Here is an 18,735-nt window from a genome sequence, read left to right as displayed (position 1 = left end):
AAAATTTTACATTTTAAAAAGCAATTCCCACAAATCAAAAACAAAATGAAAACAAGTGCCAAACTGATGGCATAACTATTCCAAGTAACTTTATACCATAAAGTTATAACTGACTGAACGTTCTTAGTGACATATATCCTAAGAACGTTCTTAGTGACATATATCCTAAGGACAAAAAGCATTTGAAAAGATCTTAAACTGCTTTTTAGTTGTCATATTGTTGGTTGTAGTGTTGGTGTTATTTTTCTGAGACTGTTGTGTACTGTGAGATAAAATAAATGAGTGATTATGTGAACTTTCTGGCACTCTCAGTGTGATTGAGACCTGGGGTTCTCAGAAGGTGTGAAAGCAGATACGGTTGCAGGACACATAGTCCTGAATTTGAATTGGAAGCACTGGAAGTATCAACAATGATATATCTTTAAATGCTTTAAAATTTGTAAATTTATATTTCCTAGCTCCATCCAGACTAAAGGCCTAGAAAAAATGATCAGCCAATAGTAATAAGTATCATTAGCACCTAGATTGTGGTCTCTTAAAATGCCATTTTCTCTTAAAAGACATTCAAAGACAACAAGGGTTATGTCAAAAGGGCTCAGGATCCAACTTAGAGAGGTCCCTTGCCAAAAACAGGACAATTTGAACATCAGTAAGGGTAATAACTGTAACAGATTGAATATATCAAATATGTTTAAATCCATGAGTTCACCATGTCACTTTAAAAATTAGCTAATTGGTCAACATTGGAGGATAATACTAGCAAACCAACTCATTATTTTGCAAAATGGTAAAAATTTATCCCAACTTTCCTATTTAAATTGTACCATAGAGTGGTACCATAGAGTAGATGAGAGAAGTTTCTTATTATAGAAAAGAATAAATGAAGAAGGAATGTTAGAATTAGAACATCGCCATTTTGCAATCCCTAATGGACTGCATTGATTTTCAAGGCCACTAATATCACAAAAAGAGAGACAACCAGACACTGTGTGCCTCCTAATGGGAGACCTTATCACCACGCATGAAGTAATCTCACCAAATAAATTGTCCCTGAATCTGATCAAGACTCTAAATCCAAATACCAATTTACCGAAAATACAAAGAAACAGAGTTCAGTGGGAAAAAAATACCACAGGAGTATAATCAGCAAAATCCAGACTGTGGAAAACTATAGCTATAGAACAAATGCTCTCCCCACCACCTTTTTTAAAATAAATAATTGCAAGAAGAGAAAGAGAGAGAGGAAGGCAAAACCAATAGGTTAAAAGAGACAACAAACCAATCTCAGTATGTGGACTTAATTTGAATACTGATTTAAACTAACTAAAATAATTTTTAGTTATTTATAAAGTAATTTTTAAAGTTATGACATTTGAGACAATCAGAAATGTTTATCTTTTATGATATTAAAGAAATTATTTTCTCTTTAGGTGGTACTATGCTTACTTTTTTAAAGAATCCTTATCTATTAGTATTCATACTGAAATATTTATAAATGATTACAGATACATAAAACAATATGTTAACTTAGAAATACTACTTTTCTCACATTTTATAAAGTAATGTTATTCAAAATCGTCAGATACATCTTTAACATCAATGTTTTCCTCATTACCATAGATGCTTTGAGTCAATCTCCCAGAGCATGTCAGTTTCACTTCCAGCTAAGTTGTAAAGACTCTCATAAAATAAGTCAAGTCCTTTCTAAAGAATAACTTTTAGGTGGAAAAAACGTACCTTTATTTTAGACTTATTTGTTATCTGTGAATTTCCTGACAGCAGGAGTCACATATTTTCATCTTTTTGTTCTCCTAGAGCCTAATACAGTAGCTTACCACTGTAAGTAGCCTGTGCTCCTGTAAGTTATGGGAGGGTAGGTACTGTGTCTTATGTTCACCACTATGTACCTAGCACCTAGTACAATGTCCAGTATGTGGTGGGTATCCAATACATTTTGATGAGTAAATATTTATTAGTTTTTTTAACTCTTTCTCATATGATCATATATTTCCTCATAAAACTTCACATATATGTATACCTATGTACGTATATACGAGTAATTTTTCATGTTGGCTTCCCCACAGGTTTGTAATATCTGGAGGGCAGGGACCAATTAATTACAATGCTTAGTACTGTCCACAGACACCTCACACAGCATAGAACACAGCAGGAATCTGGAGCAGGGCTGTGGTGCAGAGGGAGGGATGACTGATTTCTTGACTCTAAGACTATAAAAGCAAAATATAAAGAGTAAGGTCGATTATCTAAAATATTCAGGTTGAAAATCAACTTGTTGTTTGTTTCCCTAGTTTAGACTGGTTAATCACAGTCTAAAGTCACTGAATAAATGTTCATCCACTTTCTTTGTCCTGCCAAAGAAAACAGAGCCATTGTCAAACACCATCAGCCACAGCATTTGAAAGGTCAGGCTTGAATGTGAATGTGTGGCCCTTGATTGGATCCTGGTTCAAAAAACTATTTAAAAAAACTATAAGGTGCTAACAGAAATTTAATCAACTGGATGGGTGTATGATTATATTAAAGAATTACTGTCAGTTTTTAAGTAAAATAATAATACAGGAGTACATCATTTTATTGCGCTTCACTTTACTACACTTCACAGATATTGTATTTTTTACAAATTGAAGGTCTGTGGCAACCCTGCATGAAGCAAGACTATTGGCACCATTTTCCAACATCATTTGCTCCCTTCATGTCTCTGTGTCACATTTTGGTAATTTGCAATACTTCAGACTTTTTCATTATTATTATATTGTTATGGTGATCTGTGATCAGTGATCTTTGATACTACTATCGTAATTGTTCTGGGGCACCACATACCATGCCCATTTAAGACAGCAAACTTAATCGATAAATGTTGTCTGTGTTCTGACGAGCAGTTCCCCATCTCTCTCCCTCTCTTCAGGCCTCCGTATTTCCTGAGACACAACGATACTGAAATTAGGCCAGTTAATAACCCTACAATGGCCTCTAAGTGTTCAAGTGAAAGGAAGAGTTATACGTCTCTCACTTTAAGTCAAAAGCCAGAAATGATTAAGCTTAGTGAGGAAGGCATGTTGAAAGCCGAGATATGCCAAAAGCTAGGCCTCTTACACCAAACAGTTAGCCAAATTGTGAATGCCAAGGAAAAGTTCTTGAAGGAAATTAAAAGTGCTACTCCAGTGAACACACAAATGATAAGAAAGCAAAACAGCCTTACTGTGATGTGGAGAAACTTTCAGTGTTCTGGATAGGAGATCAAACTAGTCACGACATTCCCTTAAGCCAAAATGTAATCCAGAGCAATGTCCTAACTCTCTTCAATTCTATGAAAGCTGAGAGAGGTGAGGAAGCTGCAGAAGAAAAGTTTGAAGCTAGCAGGGCTTGGTTCATGAGGTTTAAGGAAAGAAGCCGTCTCTATAACATAAATGTGCAAGGTGAAGCAGCAACTGCTGATACAGAAGCTGCAGCAAGTTATCCAGAAGATCTAGCTATCTCAGATAATCGATGAAGGTGGCTACACTAAAGAACAGATTTTCAGTGTAGACAAAACAGCCTTCTGTTGGAAGAAGATGCCATCTAGGACTCTCATAGCTAGAGAGGAGAAGTCAGTGCCTGGCTTCAAAGCTGCAAAGGACAGGCTGACTCTTGTTAAGGGCTAATGAAGCTGGTGCCTTTAAGTTGAAGCCAATGCTCATTTGCCATCCCCCAAATCCTAGGGCCCTTCAGAATTATGCTAAGTCTATTCTGCCTGTGTTCTATCAATGAAACAACAAAGCCTGGATGACGGCACATACGCTGACAACATGGTTTACTGCATATTTTAAGCCCACTGTTGAGATCTACTGCTCAGAAAAAAAGATTCCTTTCAAAATATTACTGCTCATTGACAATGCCCCTGGTCACCCGAGAGCTCTAATGGAGATGTACAATGAGATTCATGTTGTTTTCATGCCTGCTAACACAACATCCATTCTGCAGCCCATGGATCAAGGAGTCATTTTGAATTTCAAGTCTCATTATTTAAGAAATACATTTCATAAGACTGTAGCTGCCATAGATAGTGAATCCTCTGATGGGTAGGGGCAAAGTAAATAGAAAACCTTCTGGAAAGGATTCACCATTCTAGATGCCATTAAGAAAATTCTTGATTCTTGGGTAGAGGTCAAAATATCAACATTAACAGGAGTTGGGAGGAAGATGATTCCAACCCTCATGGATGATTTTGAGGGGTTCAAGACTTCAGAGGAGGAAGTAACCGCAGATGTGGTGGAAATAGCAAGAGAACTAGAATTAGAAGTGGATCCTGAAGATGGGACTGAATTGCTGCAATCTCACCATGAAACTTGAACAGATGAAGAGTTGCTTCTTATGGATGAGCAAAGAAAGTGGTTTCTTGAGATGGAATCTACTCCTGGTGAAGATGCTATGAAGATTGCTGAAATGACAACAAAGGATTTAGAATATTACATGAACTTAATTGATAAAGCAGTGGCAGGGCTTGAGAGGACTGACTCCATTTTTTTTTTTTTTTTTTTTTGTGGTACACGGGCCTCTCACTGTTGTGGCCTCTCCCGTCGCGGAGCACAGGCTCTGGACATGCAGGCCCAGCGGCCACGGCTCATAGGCCCAGCCACTCCGTGGCATGTGGGATCCTCCCAGACCAGGGCACGAACCCTCATCCCTTGCATCGGCAGGCGGACTCTCAATCATTGCGCCACCAGGGAAGCCCCTGACTCCAATTTTGAATGAAGTTCTACTGTGTGTAAAATGCTATCAAACAGCATTGCAGGCTACAGAAAAATCATTCGTGAAAAGAAGAGTAAATGGATGTGGCAAACCTCATTGTTGTCTTATTTTAAGAAATTGCAGTAGCCAGCCCAGCCTTCAGCAGCCACCATCCTGGTCCATCAGTAGGCATCAGCATCAAGGCGAGATCCTCCACCAGCAAAAAGATTATGACTTGCTAAAGGCTCAGATGATGGTTAGCATTTTTTAGCAATAAAGTATTTTTTAATTAAGGTATGTACATTTTTAGCTATAATGCTATTGCACACTTAATACATTACAGTATAGTATAAACATAGCTTTTATATGTACTGAAAAACCAGCAAATTTGTGCAACTTGCTTTATTGCAATATTCACTTTATTGTGGTGGTCTGGAACTGAACCTGCAATATCTCCAAGGTATGCCTGTATTGTAATATGGTGATTATGTCATTTTTTTAAAAAAAGGGCCCTTAATCTCAAGTGATACATACTTACTTATATGATGTCTGGGATCTGGAGAATGGGTAGACCCATAAACGAAACAAGATAGGTTGATTGTTCATTGCCGGAGCCAGGTCATGGGGTACTTCAAGTCTCTCTACTTTGGTATATGCTTAAAATGTTCCATAAATTTCAAATATATAAAAGTTTGCTTAAAATCATAAAAAATGAAAAGAAAGGAACCTCAAGTCTCATTGGTCTGTGCTTGCTGCAGATTCCTCACCAGTTGATTATTACTTCCTCTGATACCGTCATCATTTATGGCTGAGAGGATTCCTTAACCATGGATTTCCAGGGTTCCTATGAATGGGCTTCAGAGGATTATGTGTGAGGGTGCATTTTTCTTGGGAGAGGGTCCATAACTTTCATCAGATTCTCAGGGGAGCTTGTGACTCAGAAAATATTAGAATCATAAGAACCACACTGTATAAGTTTAGGAGAAAAAGGAAAGGAGGGAGGGAGGGAAAGAGAAAGGTAAAGAAGGATGAACTAGAGAAAAGACCCTGTTTCTGTATGTCTCACTGGCTCATGAGAATGACCCACTATGTAAATGTGTATTGACTTGGGTGCCTACCGGAAGGACTAAGTAAGATAAAAAGAACTCAGAGGGTTAAATACACATTAAAACATTGAAATTGCAAGGCACATCATGAGAAAGAAAGCACTGTTATAAGCCTTGACAAATGAATGAATTATAGCTGAGTAGCAGACCAGATTCTCACTTACAGTTAATGGACAAGTTAAAAGGCACTGGTGGGGCTGAGTCTTACATAATGGCCCCAGATCCTTGAAGCAGACACAGAGGCTGCAGGCGAGGGAGAAGCAGCAGGCAGTGGAGCCCACCTTGAGCCCTCTCCCTGACCCCTCGCTGCGGCTCCACTCTGAACCTGCAGGGTGGTAGTACTGCCAGACTCAGCGCAGCCTCCCTTCCTGCAATCAGTCTCGACTCTTTCACCTCCAAAGCCCCTTTCATCTTTTTTCTTTAATTAATTAATTAATTTTTTTTTGGCTGCGTTGGGTCTTCGTTACTGCACGCGGGCTTTGTCTAGTTGCGGTGAGCGGGGGCTACTCTCCATTGAGGTGCACGGGCTTCTCATTGCAGTGGCTTCTCTTGTTGCGGAGCACGGGCTCTAGGTGTGCAGGCTTCAGTAGTTGTGGCACACAGGCTCTAGAGCGCAGGCTCAGTAGTTTTGGCACATGGGCTTAGTTGCTCTGCGGCACGTGGGATCTTCCCGGACCAGGGCTCGAACCCATGTCCCCTGCACTGGCAGACGGGTTCTTAACCAATGCGCCACGAGGGAAGTCCCACCCTTTCATCTTTTATCCAATGGTTTCAGGTAACACCCTCCTACCCCACCCACCCAACAACAACAAGTACTTATTGAGTTCTGATACACAATCATTTTAAATCAACAAATACAGAAGTGACTTCCAGGGTTTCTAATCAACAAACTAAGTCACCACAATTAGTACTGGGAACAAATATTTACTGAGCACTTACTGTATACCTAGCATTGTGCTTTACGCATCTCACCTCACTTAATCCGCACAACAGTCCTAAATCAAGGCTAAGTAAGATCTCACAAGAGTTAAGTGAGATAGGAGGAACGTCAACTCAAGTCTCTCTGTATTAACATTATATACTACAATGCATTAACATCATACGCTAACATTGCCAAAGGCAAAGAACCTGGTCATTTTAGAGAGCTCTGGTCACCTAATCATGGATTAATGTCCACAGTGAAAACAGCTCAAGATCGTCATATTATTACCTTCTTAAATCCTTGTACTTCACACTGCCTTTACTGCCCAGAATTCCAATACTTCTCCATCTCCTTATTCACTTCCAACTCCCTCTTCACCCAGAAAGCCCATGAATTCTGACCCCCTGTAGAGCCCATCACTGAATCTGACCCAAAGATCCCCAACTCTCTAATACCCTCAATTTGACTTCCTCAATGAATGCTGACAACCTATAGCAAGAAAAAGGGGTTCCATGAGGATGTATGCAGCTGTTCTAGACCCCCTCTCAGTGGCCGTGAGCTCCTGAACACCCATGAGCTTCCTATTCTGACACTTCAGCAGCCTGCTAGGGGCCTAAAATTCCAAAGTGGCTCTGGTTTCTCAGCGACTTTTTTATTGAACCCTACTTAGAGTCCCTCCTGTTCCATACAACTTACTAGCTAGCACATCGTGGTTGGCAGAATAATGGCCCCCAAAGGACTTGCACATCGTAATCCCTGGAACCTATGAATACGTTACCTTACACGGCAATGGGGAATTAAGGTTGCAGACGGAAACAGGGCTGCTAATCAGTGGACCTTAAAATAAGGACATTATCTGGATTATCCAGTGGGATCAATGTAATCACGAGGATCCCTGAAAGTGGAAGAGGGAGGCAGAAGAGCGCAGCTGGAGAACGAGGTTTGATGACAAAAGCAGGGTCTGAGAGATGCTGTGTTGCTGGTTTTGACTATGGAGGAAGGGAACTGCAAGCCAAGGAATGCAGGCAGCCTCACGAAACTGAAGAAATTAAGGAAACAGATTGTCCCCTAGAAGCTCCAGAAAGAAACAGCCCCGTTCAACACGTTGATTTTAGCGCAGTGAGACTTGTGCTGAACGTCTGAACTACAGAACTGTAAGCTAATCAATTCGTGTTGCTTTAAGCCAGTAAATCTGTGGTCATTTGTTAGGGCAGCAATAGACACTAATACATACATTAATGGCTTTCTAACTAGCAAAACCAGAATAAACTTGTTACTACCTTACAGGAAACAATCAACCTCTCCATTATCTCAGATTTGCTGCTGTTACCTAGCAGCAGATTTAGAACACATTGCTCTTCTGTGTCCTGATTACCACTGTGGCAGGCTTAACTGAGAGCCCTGTCTACCCTGCCAAGGCAAACCATGAGCTAAGACAATTATCTACAAGTTCAGAAGGAAGTAAATTTGCAAACTGAATTGTCCCCCCAGCCTGCCTCAATTCTCTGCTTGGCAGGAAAGTCCACACCTCTCCTGCTGAAGCTCCCCAGTAGAACTGGTGATGCCAGATAAAGAGAACGCTCACATGTTCCCCAATTCCCACACAGGAAAGGAACACCTAGTGCGTGGGGAGGGGCTGGAGGCGGATGGATTGTACATTGCAAGGCAGTAACAGGAGAAGCTGCTCTGGTTGATACTTTTGTTCAGTAACATTCAGCAAATACATACTGACTGCTTCCCATGAACTGACCATGACCCTCAGAAAAGTTATCCGCTCTCTACAGAGCCATTCGTTCGCTCAGCAAATATTTATTGAGCACAAACACGTGCCAGGGCCGCTGAGCACTAGCCTCTGAGAGTTTTTCAGGTCTACTTTAAAACATAAAGTGTGACTCTCTTCCCATCTGCCAAGCTTCCCAGTTATCAGCCATTCACCAGGATTTGGTATTCTGAAGATTTCTTCAAAATTTCCCGTTCTAAGCCGGCCTGATTCACGTAAAAGCCTTGGTAACTGCCCAAGTTCACTTGCTCCCCTCTCCACCACTGGCACCCTCTCTGAACCTCCCTGCGCTTCCCAGCACCACTTGACCAAGTGCTTCTGGTTTCAACCTCTCCAGCCTTCTCTTCCAAAAATGCTTTCTGCTCAGTTCTGGAAGTGCTGATCGGGAGAATTTTGAAGCTACAAGTTGTCCCTAGTTCCAGTCCAAACTAGGAGCTCTCCCTCAAGCTTTCTGATCTCCTTCCACTCTTACTATCCCTTTTAAGAGCTCACTGACTCCTAAAATTGCAATAACCACCTCCGGAGATCTCATCAAAATTCAATAACACAGGGCTTCCCTGGTGGCGCAGTGGTTGAGAGTCTGCCTGCCGATGCAGGGGACACGGGTTCGTGCCCTGATCCGTGAAGATCCCACATGCCGTGGAGCGGCTGGGCCCGTGAGCCATGGCCGCTGAGCCTGCACGTCCGGAGCCTGTGCTCCGCAACGGGAGAGGCCACAACAGTGAGAGGCCCGCGTATCGTAAAAAAAAAAAAAAAAAAAAAAATTCAATAATGCAGGCCTTCATTAACTCATCCTAAACTCCACCAACAGCCACCTAGCTGGCCTCCTTCATTCCAGCTCTTCCCACTCTAATACATCCTTTGTACACCTTGCCACACGTATCTTCCCAAACACGTTTAAGTGCTCATTTTTAATCAGTCACCGGTCCAGGTGTCAGAGACACAAGCCACGGTAATGTAGAGTGATGAAGGACACTTCTTTACAGACGGCCAGCTCTGCCACTTCTTAGAAGTTACTTAACCACTCTACATCTTGGTTTCCTCATTTGGAAAATAAGCATAATAAGGGCATATAAGTTTCAGGGTTATTGAGAGAATTAAAGGAGACAATGCATGGAAAGCACTTGGCAGCATACCTGGCACGTGGCAAGCACTCAATACAACTTACACAACCAACAACATGAAAGGGAGCTGGCAGGTTAGCAGCAGAGATGAACATGTAGATTCCACAAGTAAGGGATGGAAGAAGTTATAGCACGTGGTGGTGGTTGTGAGCAAAAAAGAGTGAGTGATAAATTCTGATGATGACGTGGAGCCAGACGTTAAAGATTCCAATGGAATATTCTAGGTGGAGAAGAGGGGGAAAGTTTTCCAGCTAGAATACCTGAGCAAAGGCACAGCAGCAGGGAAAGGAGAGCTTCCGTGTAATAAAGCAATGGCCGTCTGAGGCTCTGGGCTGATACTGACAAGACCAGGAGCGCCTTAAAGAGAAGTACATTGACTTTGGATACAAGAGAGTCGTTCATTCACTCAGCAACTGAGCACAGATTTTATACCAGGCACTGTGCAGATGACAAGATTTTCAACCTGGTCCCTGCCCTCATGAAGCTTCTATTTGAAAAGATAGTAATCAAGAAATCAAAACAAGAACACTCCAGATAAGTTATATATACTATTAAGAAAAGAAAGCAGGATCATATGAACGAGATTAACTGTGAGTCGAGGCCAAGGAAAGCCACCCTGAGGAGGGGGCATCTGAGTTGAGTCACAAGAAGGCCCAGGTAGATGAATGTCCACAGGAATGACAAGAACAATGCTGTTGAGGCCTGAAGGAGCTGGTCATATTAAAGGAACGGAAAGATAGCCAGTGCAGGGGTGCGTGGTGAGAGAGTGGAGGAGAGGTCGTCAGGGAGGGTGGGCAAGGCCCTGGTCACAATGAAGCTTGGTAGGCCACAATAGGGAGTTTGGATTTTATTCTAAAGTGCACTGGGAAGCCACTGAAGGGTTTCCAAATAGGGTATGACATCTGATTTGTGTTTTTAAAAGCTCTCTCTGGGGGACTTCCCTGGTGGCACAGTGGTTAAGAATCTACCTGGCAGTGCAGAGGACATGGGTCCGACCCCTGGTCCGGGAAGATCCCACATGCTGCAGAGCAACTAAGCCCATGTGCCACAACCACTGAGCCTGCGCTCTAGAGCCCGCGAACCACAACTACTGAGCCCACGCACCTAGAGCCCGTGCTCCACAACAAGAGAAGCCACCCCAGCGAGAAGCCCGCGCACTGCAAGGAAGAGCAGTCCCTGCTCACCGCAACTAGAGAAAGCCCGCAGGCAGCAATGACGACCCAACGCAACCAAAAATTAATTAATTAATTAGTTGATTTTTTTTTAAAAAAGCCCTCTCTGGGACTTCCCTGGTGGTGCAATGGTTAAGAATCTGCCTACCAATGCAGGGGACACGGGTTCAACCCCTGGTCTGAGAAGATCCCACATGCCGTAAACAACTAAGCCCTTGTGCCACAACTAATGAGCCTGAGCTCTAGAGCCCGTGAGCCACAACTACTGAAGCCTCCGTGCTCTATAGCTTGCATGCCACAACTACTGAGCCCACGTGTTGCAACTACGGAAGCCCATGCACCTAGAGCCCATGCTCCACAACAAGAGAAGCCACCTCAATGAGAAGCCCACGCACTGCAACAAAGTCTCTACCACTCGCCGCAAGTAGAGAAAGTCTGCACGCAGCAACGAAGACCCAACACAGCCACAAAAAAAAAAAACTCTCCCTGGCTGCCATGGGGCAAGTGGACTGTAGAAGGAAGAGCAGAAGGAAACTGTTAGGAGCCAGCACAGTAGTCCAAACCAGAGAAAACAGCCTAGACTTAGGTTATTTAGATGTGATGCCTGGAATCTCAGTTTACAACAAGTTACACAGTCTGCTCACTTTGCAACGCCCGCTCCCTTCCACACAGCTCAGTTGGCACACAGGAGGCTTAGTTGGTAATTTTCAATCGATTGACTGTGTCTCCCCCAAGTCACCCCCATTTCCTTTCCTCCTTCTACTCTTGTTTCTTTTCCACCCTATATCTCAAGTACCCATTTGCCCATCCCCTGACTCAGCCTTTACGAGATCCTGCTGTTTCCACTCTATTCTTTGCTCTCTCATCACCCCACTGCCCACAAAAGTTTCATGAACTAGATATAAAAGAGATAATTATTTTCTGTCCTATCCCAGAAGCACTCAGGAATTATCATTTTCACAGAGCACTAACAGAAGCCTGGGGGTTATTATGATCTTGACAATACAACTGGAACACATTCTGCATGTTAAGGACACTGTCTCCTCACATTCGTTCCAGCCTGTTCTCCCTGCTGCAGCCAGAGAAATCTTTCAGGAGGAGAATGTAATCATGATCTCATTAGCTCTCATTCTCTCTCTGGCTCCTCTCTCTTTCTCTCTCTCTATGTTATGACCCCAGAGTACATCTCACACCATTCCCCTCATTGCTCCCTATGGCTCCATCCACAATGGCCTTCTTTCAGGTCTTCTAACCAGATGTGCCTCCTCTGCTGTTCTTTGTCTCCAAGCCCTTTGATCTCCCTCTTCCCTCAGTTGACACTTATTCTTTAGATCTTTGCCCAAATTTTCTTCCTTAGCAAAATCTGTGATCTGAGACCAAAGCTGGAACCACTGTGATATACACTCACAGCATTGCATATCTTCCTTTCTAAGCACGCATCACAGTTTATAAATAATACATTTATTTGTGTGACTGATTAAAATGGTTATTCACACACACACACACACACACACACACATACACAGACACACTTAATGGGATCATCTAGTAGTAAACTATTACCAGGAAGAAGAGGAGTGAGTCAGTGATACCCATTTTGCTACAAACTCAAGTTTTCTCTGCCTCTTTACAGAAACCATCCTGACGTCAACATGACCCTTGTTTCAAGACCTGTCATCCTTCTGAGAAGGTCCATCATTCTCTTCACAGCCCTCCACTTCAGACTTGACCTCCCTTCAACCCCTCTTTCCAGAGCAGTAACCACATCGTCACGTGATGGGCACAGGAAAGGGGGGAGTGAGAATTCAATGAGCTCCCACTCCTATACTGGTTGCCACACAATAAACATCATTTTACAGAGCTCCTTCACAAACAGCACCTCATTTTGTCCACAAAATCACCCTGTGAGGTAAGCAAAGCCGATAATATCATTCCCATTTTGCTAGATGCAGAAACTGTGGTTCAAAGAGGCAAGTGACTTACTCAAGGTCACAAAGCCTGTGAGAGGCAGATGTAGGATTTGAACCTACAGTCTCTGACCCCTAGTCCAATGCTTTACCTTACATTAGCCACCCCAACAGTTGGGTTATCAGCTACTTAAACCTAGTTTCCTCATTCCTTTAAATAAACACCTGTTCCTGACCCCTTAATACTTCCCCAGCCCGTTTCCACTTCCCTATCCAGAACTTGACAGCTGGCTGTGCAACGGGATGGAGGGAGTCATAAAGTTGACCACACTGACAAGGGTTAGGGTTTGGTCTCAGCCTCAAGTCTTTTCCAGCTCTTCCTCTGAGCCAGTGAGGAACCAGAAACCCCCTGAAAGGAAAACACAAAGAGGAGACATGCCTCACCAGAGCAAGGTCCCTGGCTACCCTTTCGCCCACGTTCCAGCAGGACACGGCAAGGCCAGAAGCCAGCCTCTTTCCCAGCAAGGAGGATCCGAGGAGAACAGAGGTCACCAGCCGCGGGCCGTCAGGGCTCCTCAGCCGGCCACGCAAAGGATGCGGCTCTCCCTTTTGGCCCAAGGTCACCCATTCGCAGCCCGGGCCCGATCCCCGACCGCCCCGAGCGCCCCCTGGTGTCCCGAGCTGGCCTCCCCTCGCCCTCAGGGAGTGGCCTGCGGAGCCCCGACTCGGGGGCAGAGAAAGGAGGGTGGGCAGAGGATGAGGAGGCTGAGCCCCGGGGAGGGGCGGGAGGCGGGGCCCTACCTGATAGCTGAGGACGCCGTCCGGCTCGTTACTCCCGGCCCGCATGGCGGAGCCCAACTAGGTCTCGCCCGCGGGCTCCAGGTCGAACGTCAGCAGTCCAGGCACTCTGGTCGGGTTTGAGGAGATCGCCCGAGCGGCGACCCCTACCCTGTAGCCAGCAGTCAACCATCAACCGCGGCCGCCTCCTCCATAGCCGCCGGCCCGCGAGGCCTCGCCGCAGCCAATCAACGCGCGGCCTGTGCGGCCAATCAGGGCGCGGAGCACCGGAGGCCGCTGTCCGGCGGTACCCTGGACTACCAGGAGGAGGAGGAGGGAGCCGGGAGAGCCAACCGCTCCGGGGCCCGGTTGCCATGGAAACCGCCTCCCTCCCTTCAGGGGCCTCTGGGTTTGAAGGTCCTTCCGACTGCTTGCTAGAGATTGAAAATTTCGTGGTTCTATTTGTGGATGCACCTGACCCTTGAAAACTGAGAAAGTGTCGGTTTTGTCTATCGTGATTTTGTTCTTTGGGTGTTGATTTTTAAATTCTGGGGAACCATCCCTTGGGGTTGCAGAAGGAAGGAACTGAGGGTGAGGGGGAAGGGCCTTCTAAAATTACTTGTTAATCCTCGAGCTAGCGGTCAGCTTAAAGAGTATTAACGAGAAGCAGGCAGGCAGTGATCCGATCCCCTCCATGGACTCACTGCAGTTTAGGTCTTCTCCCTGGGTCTCAGGTTGGCAGTACAAGCACAGAGTTGAGCTAAGGATGATTGTTGAAATAATTCCACGGAAATGCTTCCAGCTTTTCCGAGAAATGATCTAAGGCAAATTATTTAACAACAGAAGAACTACTGATCTAAGGCAAGGTTAGAAACCCATGAGTAACACATTCAGTTTGATTTGGGTTTAAAAGAAAAGAGAGGCTGGCCATAATCCAGCCAATTCTCTGTCCCCAAGAGGAGGAAAAAGGGGTTTTTGCTTTATGTCCACTATCAGACTGTAGGTGAGTCCACATTATTAAAGGAAAAAGAACAGTTGCAAATCATCCTCAGCCGCCAAAGAAGCTACACCTGGGGAAAATAGTATGGTTGGTGCATGTTAAAGGTTCAACCCCTGCATACCACTCCTTGTGTTGGCCCGAAAATCTGAAACAAGTTTGTGCTTCAGTGTCCCTGAGGCAGAACCATGTTCCTGGTCTCTGGTTTAAGGCCTTGGTCCTGTTTCTTAGTGTTCATTGCCACAGTCTCTTCCCTAATTCATCACTTCACTAATCCTGTCCCTTGAATCTGGAATTCACCCCCATTTTTGCCCATCGAAATCTTAATCATCCTTCAAAGTTAGTCTCAAAGGCTACCTCTTCCAAGAAACCTCAACTCTCCCCAACACCCCTAGGAGATGTTATCACTCCCTCCTCTGAATCTTCATAGCACCTCATAACTTTCTTATAGCAGTTACCATGCTGTGGTTAAGTACTTTCATTAAATGTTGACTTTAGCTTACTATAATATTGTAAGTTTCTGAAGGCAAAATTATTTTTCCTATGCCCTTCTGTATACTTCACAGAGCCTCAAAAGAATGCTGGGCACATAGAACATAGCTATAAATACGTAAGTTATACAAGTTGTATAAATATATATACATAATTTCTAAATACATAAGTGAATATATGTGCTTTTAATTCAGTCTAACCAAAAACAAATTGAACACCTACTAAGGACAAGCCCAAATGGCACTGAAGATGCAGAGAAATCTAAAATAAAATACAGGGAGTTCCCTGGTGACACAGTGGTTGGTAGTCTGCCTGCCAATGCAGGGGACACGGGTTTGAGCCCTGATCTGGGAGGATCCCACATGCCGCAGAGCAACTAGGCCCGTGAGCCACAACTACTGAGCCTGTGCTCTGGAGCCCACGAGCCACAATTACTGAGCCCAAGTGCCACAACTATTGAAGCCCACACGCCTAGAGCCTGTGCTCCGAAGCAAGAGAGGCCACCACAATGAGAGGCCTGCGAGCCGCAGCAAAGAGTGGCCCCTGCTCGTCGCAGCTAGAGAAAGCCCACGCGCATCAGCGAATACCCAACGCAGCCAAAAATAAATAAATAAAAATTAATTTTAAAATAAAATAAAATACATATCTCCAAAGGGCTTACAGTCTAATCACGGAAATAATATATATGTTAATATGATGACAAGATAATAGAACATAAAACAAGAGCCATATGAGTAATATAAACAAGAAAGTTTATAAAAATTCAGAAGAGAAAATGATCTTTATGACTTGGGACACTTTAGGAACATGACACAGAGGACATGGGTTTGGGCTAAATCTGAAAACAGTCGAGCCAAGGTAAGGAGAGCAAGCATCTCAATTCTTGGGCAAAGATTTAACAATAGGAATGCACATGACCCACTCAGGATAGCCACAACTTGGACCAAAGCAGAAAGTTATAGAGAAGAGCAGTAGGAAGTAAAAATTGTGGTAAAGAAAAACTATGACCAAATTATAGAGAGCCAGCTAATTAGTTCAGACTTTTTTTTCTCTCATGTGATAGAAAGTAGGACACTGCTGAAAATTTTAAAGAACACTTCCATGCACCAGGCCCAGGGTTTAAATGCACTGGTGTCATTTAATATTCCTAACTCTCCATTATTTCTCCGTTTCACTGGTAAGAAAACTGAGGCTGAGAAGTTTAGCAGCTTTCTCAAGGTTAAGCAGTCATGAAGCTGGGATTTGATCATTTATTAATTCAGAACATATTTACTGAGAATCTGTGTATTCAGCATTGAGTGTTAGGGAAACAGCAATAAAACAAACAGGGTCTTGACCTCCTGCGCCTTACAGTCTAGTGGGGAGACAGCAAACAAGTAAAAAGACAAGACAATTACAGGTTATAAGAGCTGCTGTGAAGTAAATTGCAAAGTTATGTGATAGCGTAATGGGCATGGGGGTGGGGAGAGCTACGTTAGATGGGGTGGTCAGGGGGGCTTCTCTGAGGAGGTGAGGAGAGTCTCATCTGATGAGATGAGTCGAGGATGAATCTGTCTGATTCTAGAGTTCTTAGCCACAATGCAACACTGTCCTATATAAATGGTACCATTGCTGAAATCTGCCACTGGGGGCAAGATGGGTTAGAGGGGGAAACGTGAGGCAGGGGGTCATTTATACGGACTCTGGGAACGTGGTAATTCAGGAGGGGCCAAGGATGGCAACCAAAGGGAAGATGTGTCCTCCATTCCCCACTCCCTAGAAAGCCAGCTCCCATGGTGCTCTCATGAGAGTGGGCAGGAGTGGTCAGGGCAGGGAGAATGAGGAGGTAGAGGATTCCTGGGAGCTCTAGTGGATCTGATTTTCCTCCAGTTCAAATGTAGAAAAAGTCTGAGCCTCTGGCCCTTGACTCAGGGTCAAGAGCCCCATCTTCTGGTCTATTGCGCAAATTACAAAAGGAACTAGGCTGCCCTGAGGCAGCTGCTCTCTGGAGCGCTGCAGATAGGCTCTCCCCTCCCAGGGCTCTTTTGGTCTCTCCTTCCCAAAGAAGTCTAGCTCGCTTGGCTCCAGGGTCCAGGTTCTAGGCTCCCAGCCACTACTGCTCCCTACACTGCTTGGAAAAGTGCAGATACGCTGCTCTCAGCCTGGCCAGCAAAGAGGCGTGGGAGGAGCTAGAAGGAGGATTTTCAGCCAAGGACACCACCTCACACTGATTATTCTTCTAAAGAAAGCAGAAAAAACAGCATTCTTGGCCTAGAAGGAGTCATAAAATGGACAAGAAAATGCAAAATATGGGTAAAGACAGAGACCACACACACACACACACACACACACACACACACACACACCCCACAGGGAAGCAAGGAGGCTTGCAGCAACTCTATGAGGTAGGTTCTATCATCCCATTTTACAGATGAGAACACTGAAGACTGAGGCTTAGAGATGTAAGTTGCCCCAGTTCACGCAGCAAGCACAGTTAATAAATGGAGACGCTGAGCCCTTAGCTCAGATGTATCTGATTGCAGAGTGCACACACTTAACCACCTACTGCCTCCCATGGGGCTGCCTGGGCTTTTGTCCTTCCCTAACTTTTGTAGCCTCCCACCCTCTCTTCGTGGCTTCCAAATGTGGCTATCCTTCCAACTTTGTCTCTACATCCTTCCTTCTCTAATACCAGTGTTCTTAGACTTTGGTGGGGAGAGGTTAGGTCTTGAACCCCCGGGGACATGGTAAAGTCTGTGGGACTCTCTTTTCAGGTAAGTAAAAAAAGCCCCAAATTTTCCACTAGGCACCTTACCTATATTATTATTTTTTTTTAACTTATGAGGAACAAGAGCCCCGTTTTTTTATTGGATCATTTCTTGCATTTGAAGTACTCCTCGATGACATCCTTGGCCTGAGACTCTGCCGTAGTCCTTAACCACCACACAACTGCAACCGACCACTTTACAGGGTTCTCCCCCTCTGTCAGTTTTACAGAGGCCAACCCATTCCCCTAGTTTCTTGCTGTCATCAACCTTAACCAGGTTGATCTGGTGCTCAGCACAAAGGGCCTCCACGAACTTGACATACATAGGCTCATCACAGTCGGATGCAAGTACATAAAGATGGGCTTGGCGCTTGTCTAAGGCTTTAGCTGCCTCGCGAATTCCACGGGCTAGGCCACCGTGGATGAGGGCGGTCTTCAGCACCTCTTGCAAAGCAGCGTTAACATCCATTACACCTCCAGCAGCAATGCCTTCTTCGGCCACGGCGGTGGGTTACAGGTGGAGCCGAATCTTGAACTTACCCGAGCTTCCCCCTCCGCGCGAAGCAGGGAAAGAGCGCCTACATTATTTTTAAACATTGGCTGGAAAACATTGAAATTCTCTTATTCAGAGACAAAAAAGGCGCAAACACAAGAAACTCAGAAGGTCTGAGAAAAGTGTTCTCACATCATTGCAACCAACTTTTCCATCTAAAGCATCTTAATTTCTCCATCAACTTACCATATTTCTTGCCCTGTTTAAACTGTCAAAAGAGCCGCCAGGGCTTCTCTGGTGGCGCGGTGGTTGAGAGTCCGCCTGCCGATGCAGGACACACGGGTTCGTGCCCTGGTTCGGGAAGATGCTGCGGAGCGGCTGGGCCCGTGAGCCGTGGCCGCTGAGCCTGCGCGTCCGGAGCCTGTGCTCTGCAACGGGAGAGGCCACAGCAGTGAGAGATCCGCGTACCGCAAAAAAAAAAAAAAAAAAAA

General features: G+C 44.6%; 1 protein-coding gene and 1 pseudogene across 2 annotated transcripts in view; both read right to left on the bottom strand.

The window, feature by feature from the left end:
• The window catches only part of SLC4A8 (solute carrier family 4 member 8), a gene marked incomplete at its 3' end in the record, with an annotated part of 83,926 nt that extends 70,326 nt beyond the window's left edge, over positions 1-13,600 (bottom strand). Inside the window, exon 1 of the mRNA XM_082850437.1 lies at positions 13,541-13,600. Within this exon, the coding sequence (XP_082706563.1) occupies positions 13,541-13,585 (45 nt within the window). The 5' untranslated portion in view covers positions 13,586-13,600. The remainder of the gene's footprint in view (positions 1-13,540) is intronic.
• Positions 13,601-17,856: 4,256 nt separating this feature from the next.
• On the bottom strand, positions 17,857-18,244 carry LOC309968213 (small ribosomal subunit protein eS12-like; annotated as a pseudogene). The gene has a single exon. The product of its transcript is annotated as a small ribosomal subunit protein eS12-like (transcript).
• Positions 18,245-18,735: the final 491 nt, after the last annotated feature.

The sequence above is a fragment of the Leucopleurus acutus genome, assembly GCF_964270905.1.
Source record: "Leucopleurus acutus genome assembly, chromosome: 11".
Taxonomy (NCBI): Eukaryota; Metazoa; Chordata; class Mammalia; order Artiodactyla; family Delphinidae; genus Leucopleurus; species Leucopleurus acutus.
This window is presented reverse-complemented; position numbering and strand designations above follow the sequence as displayed.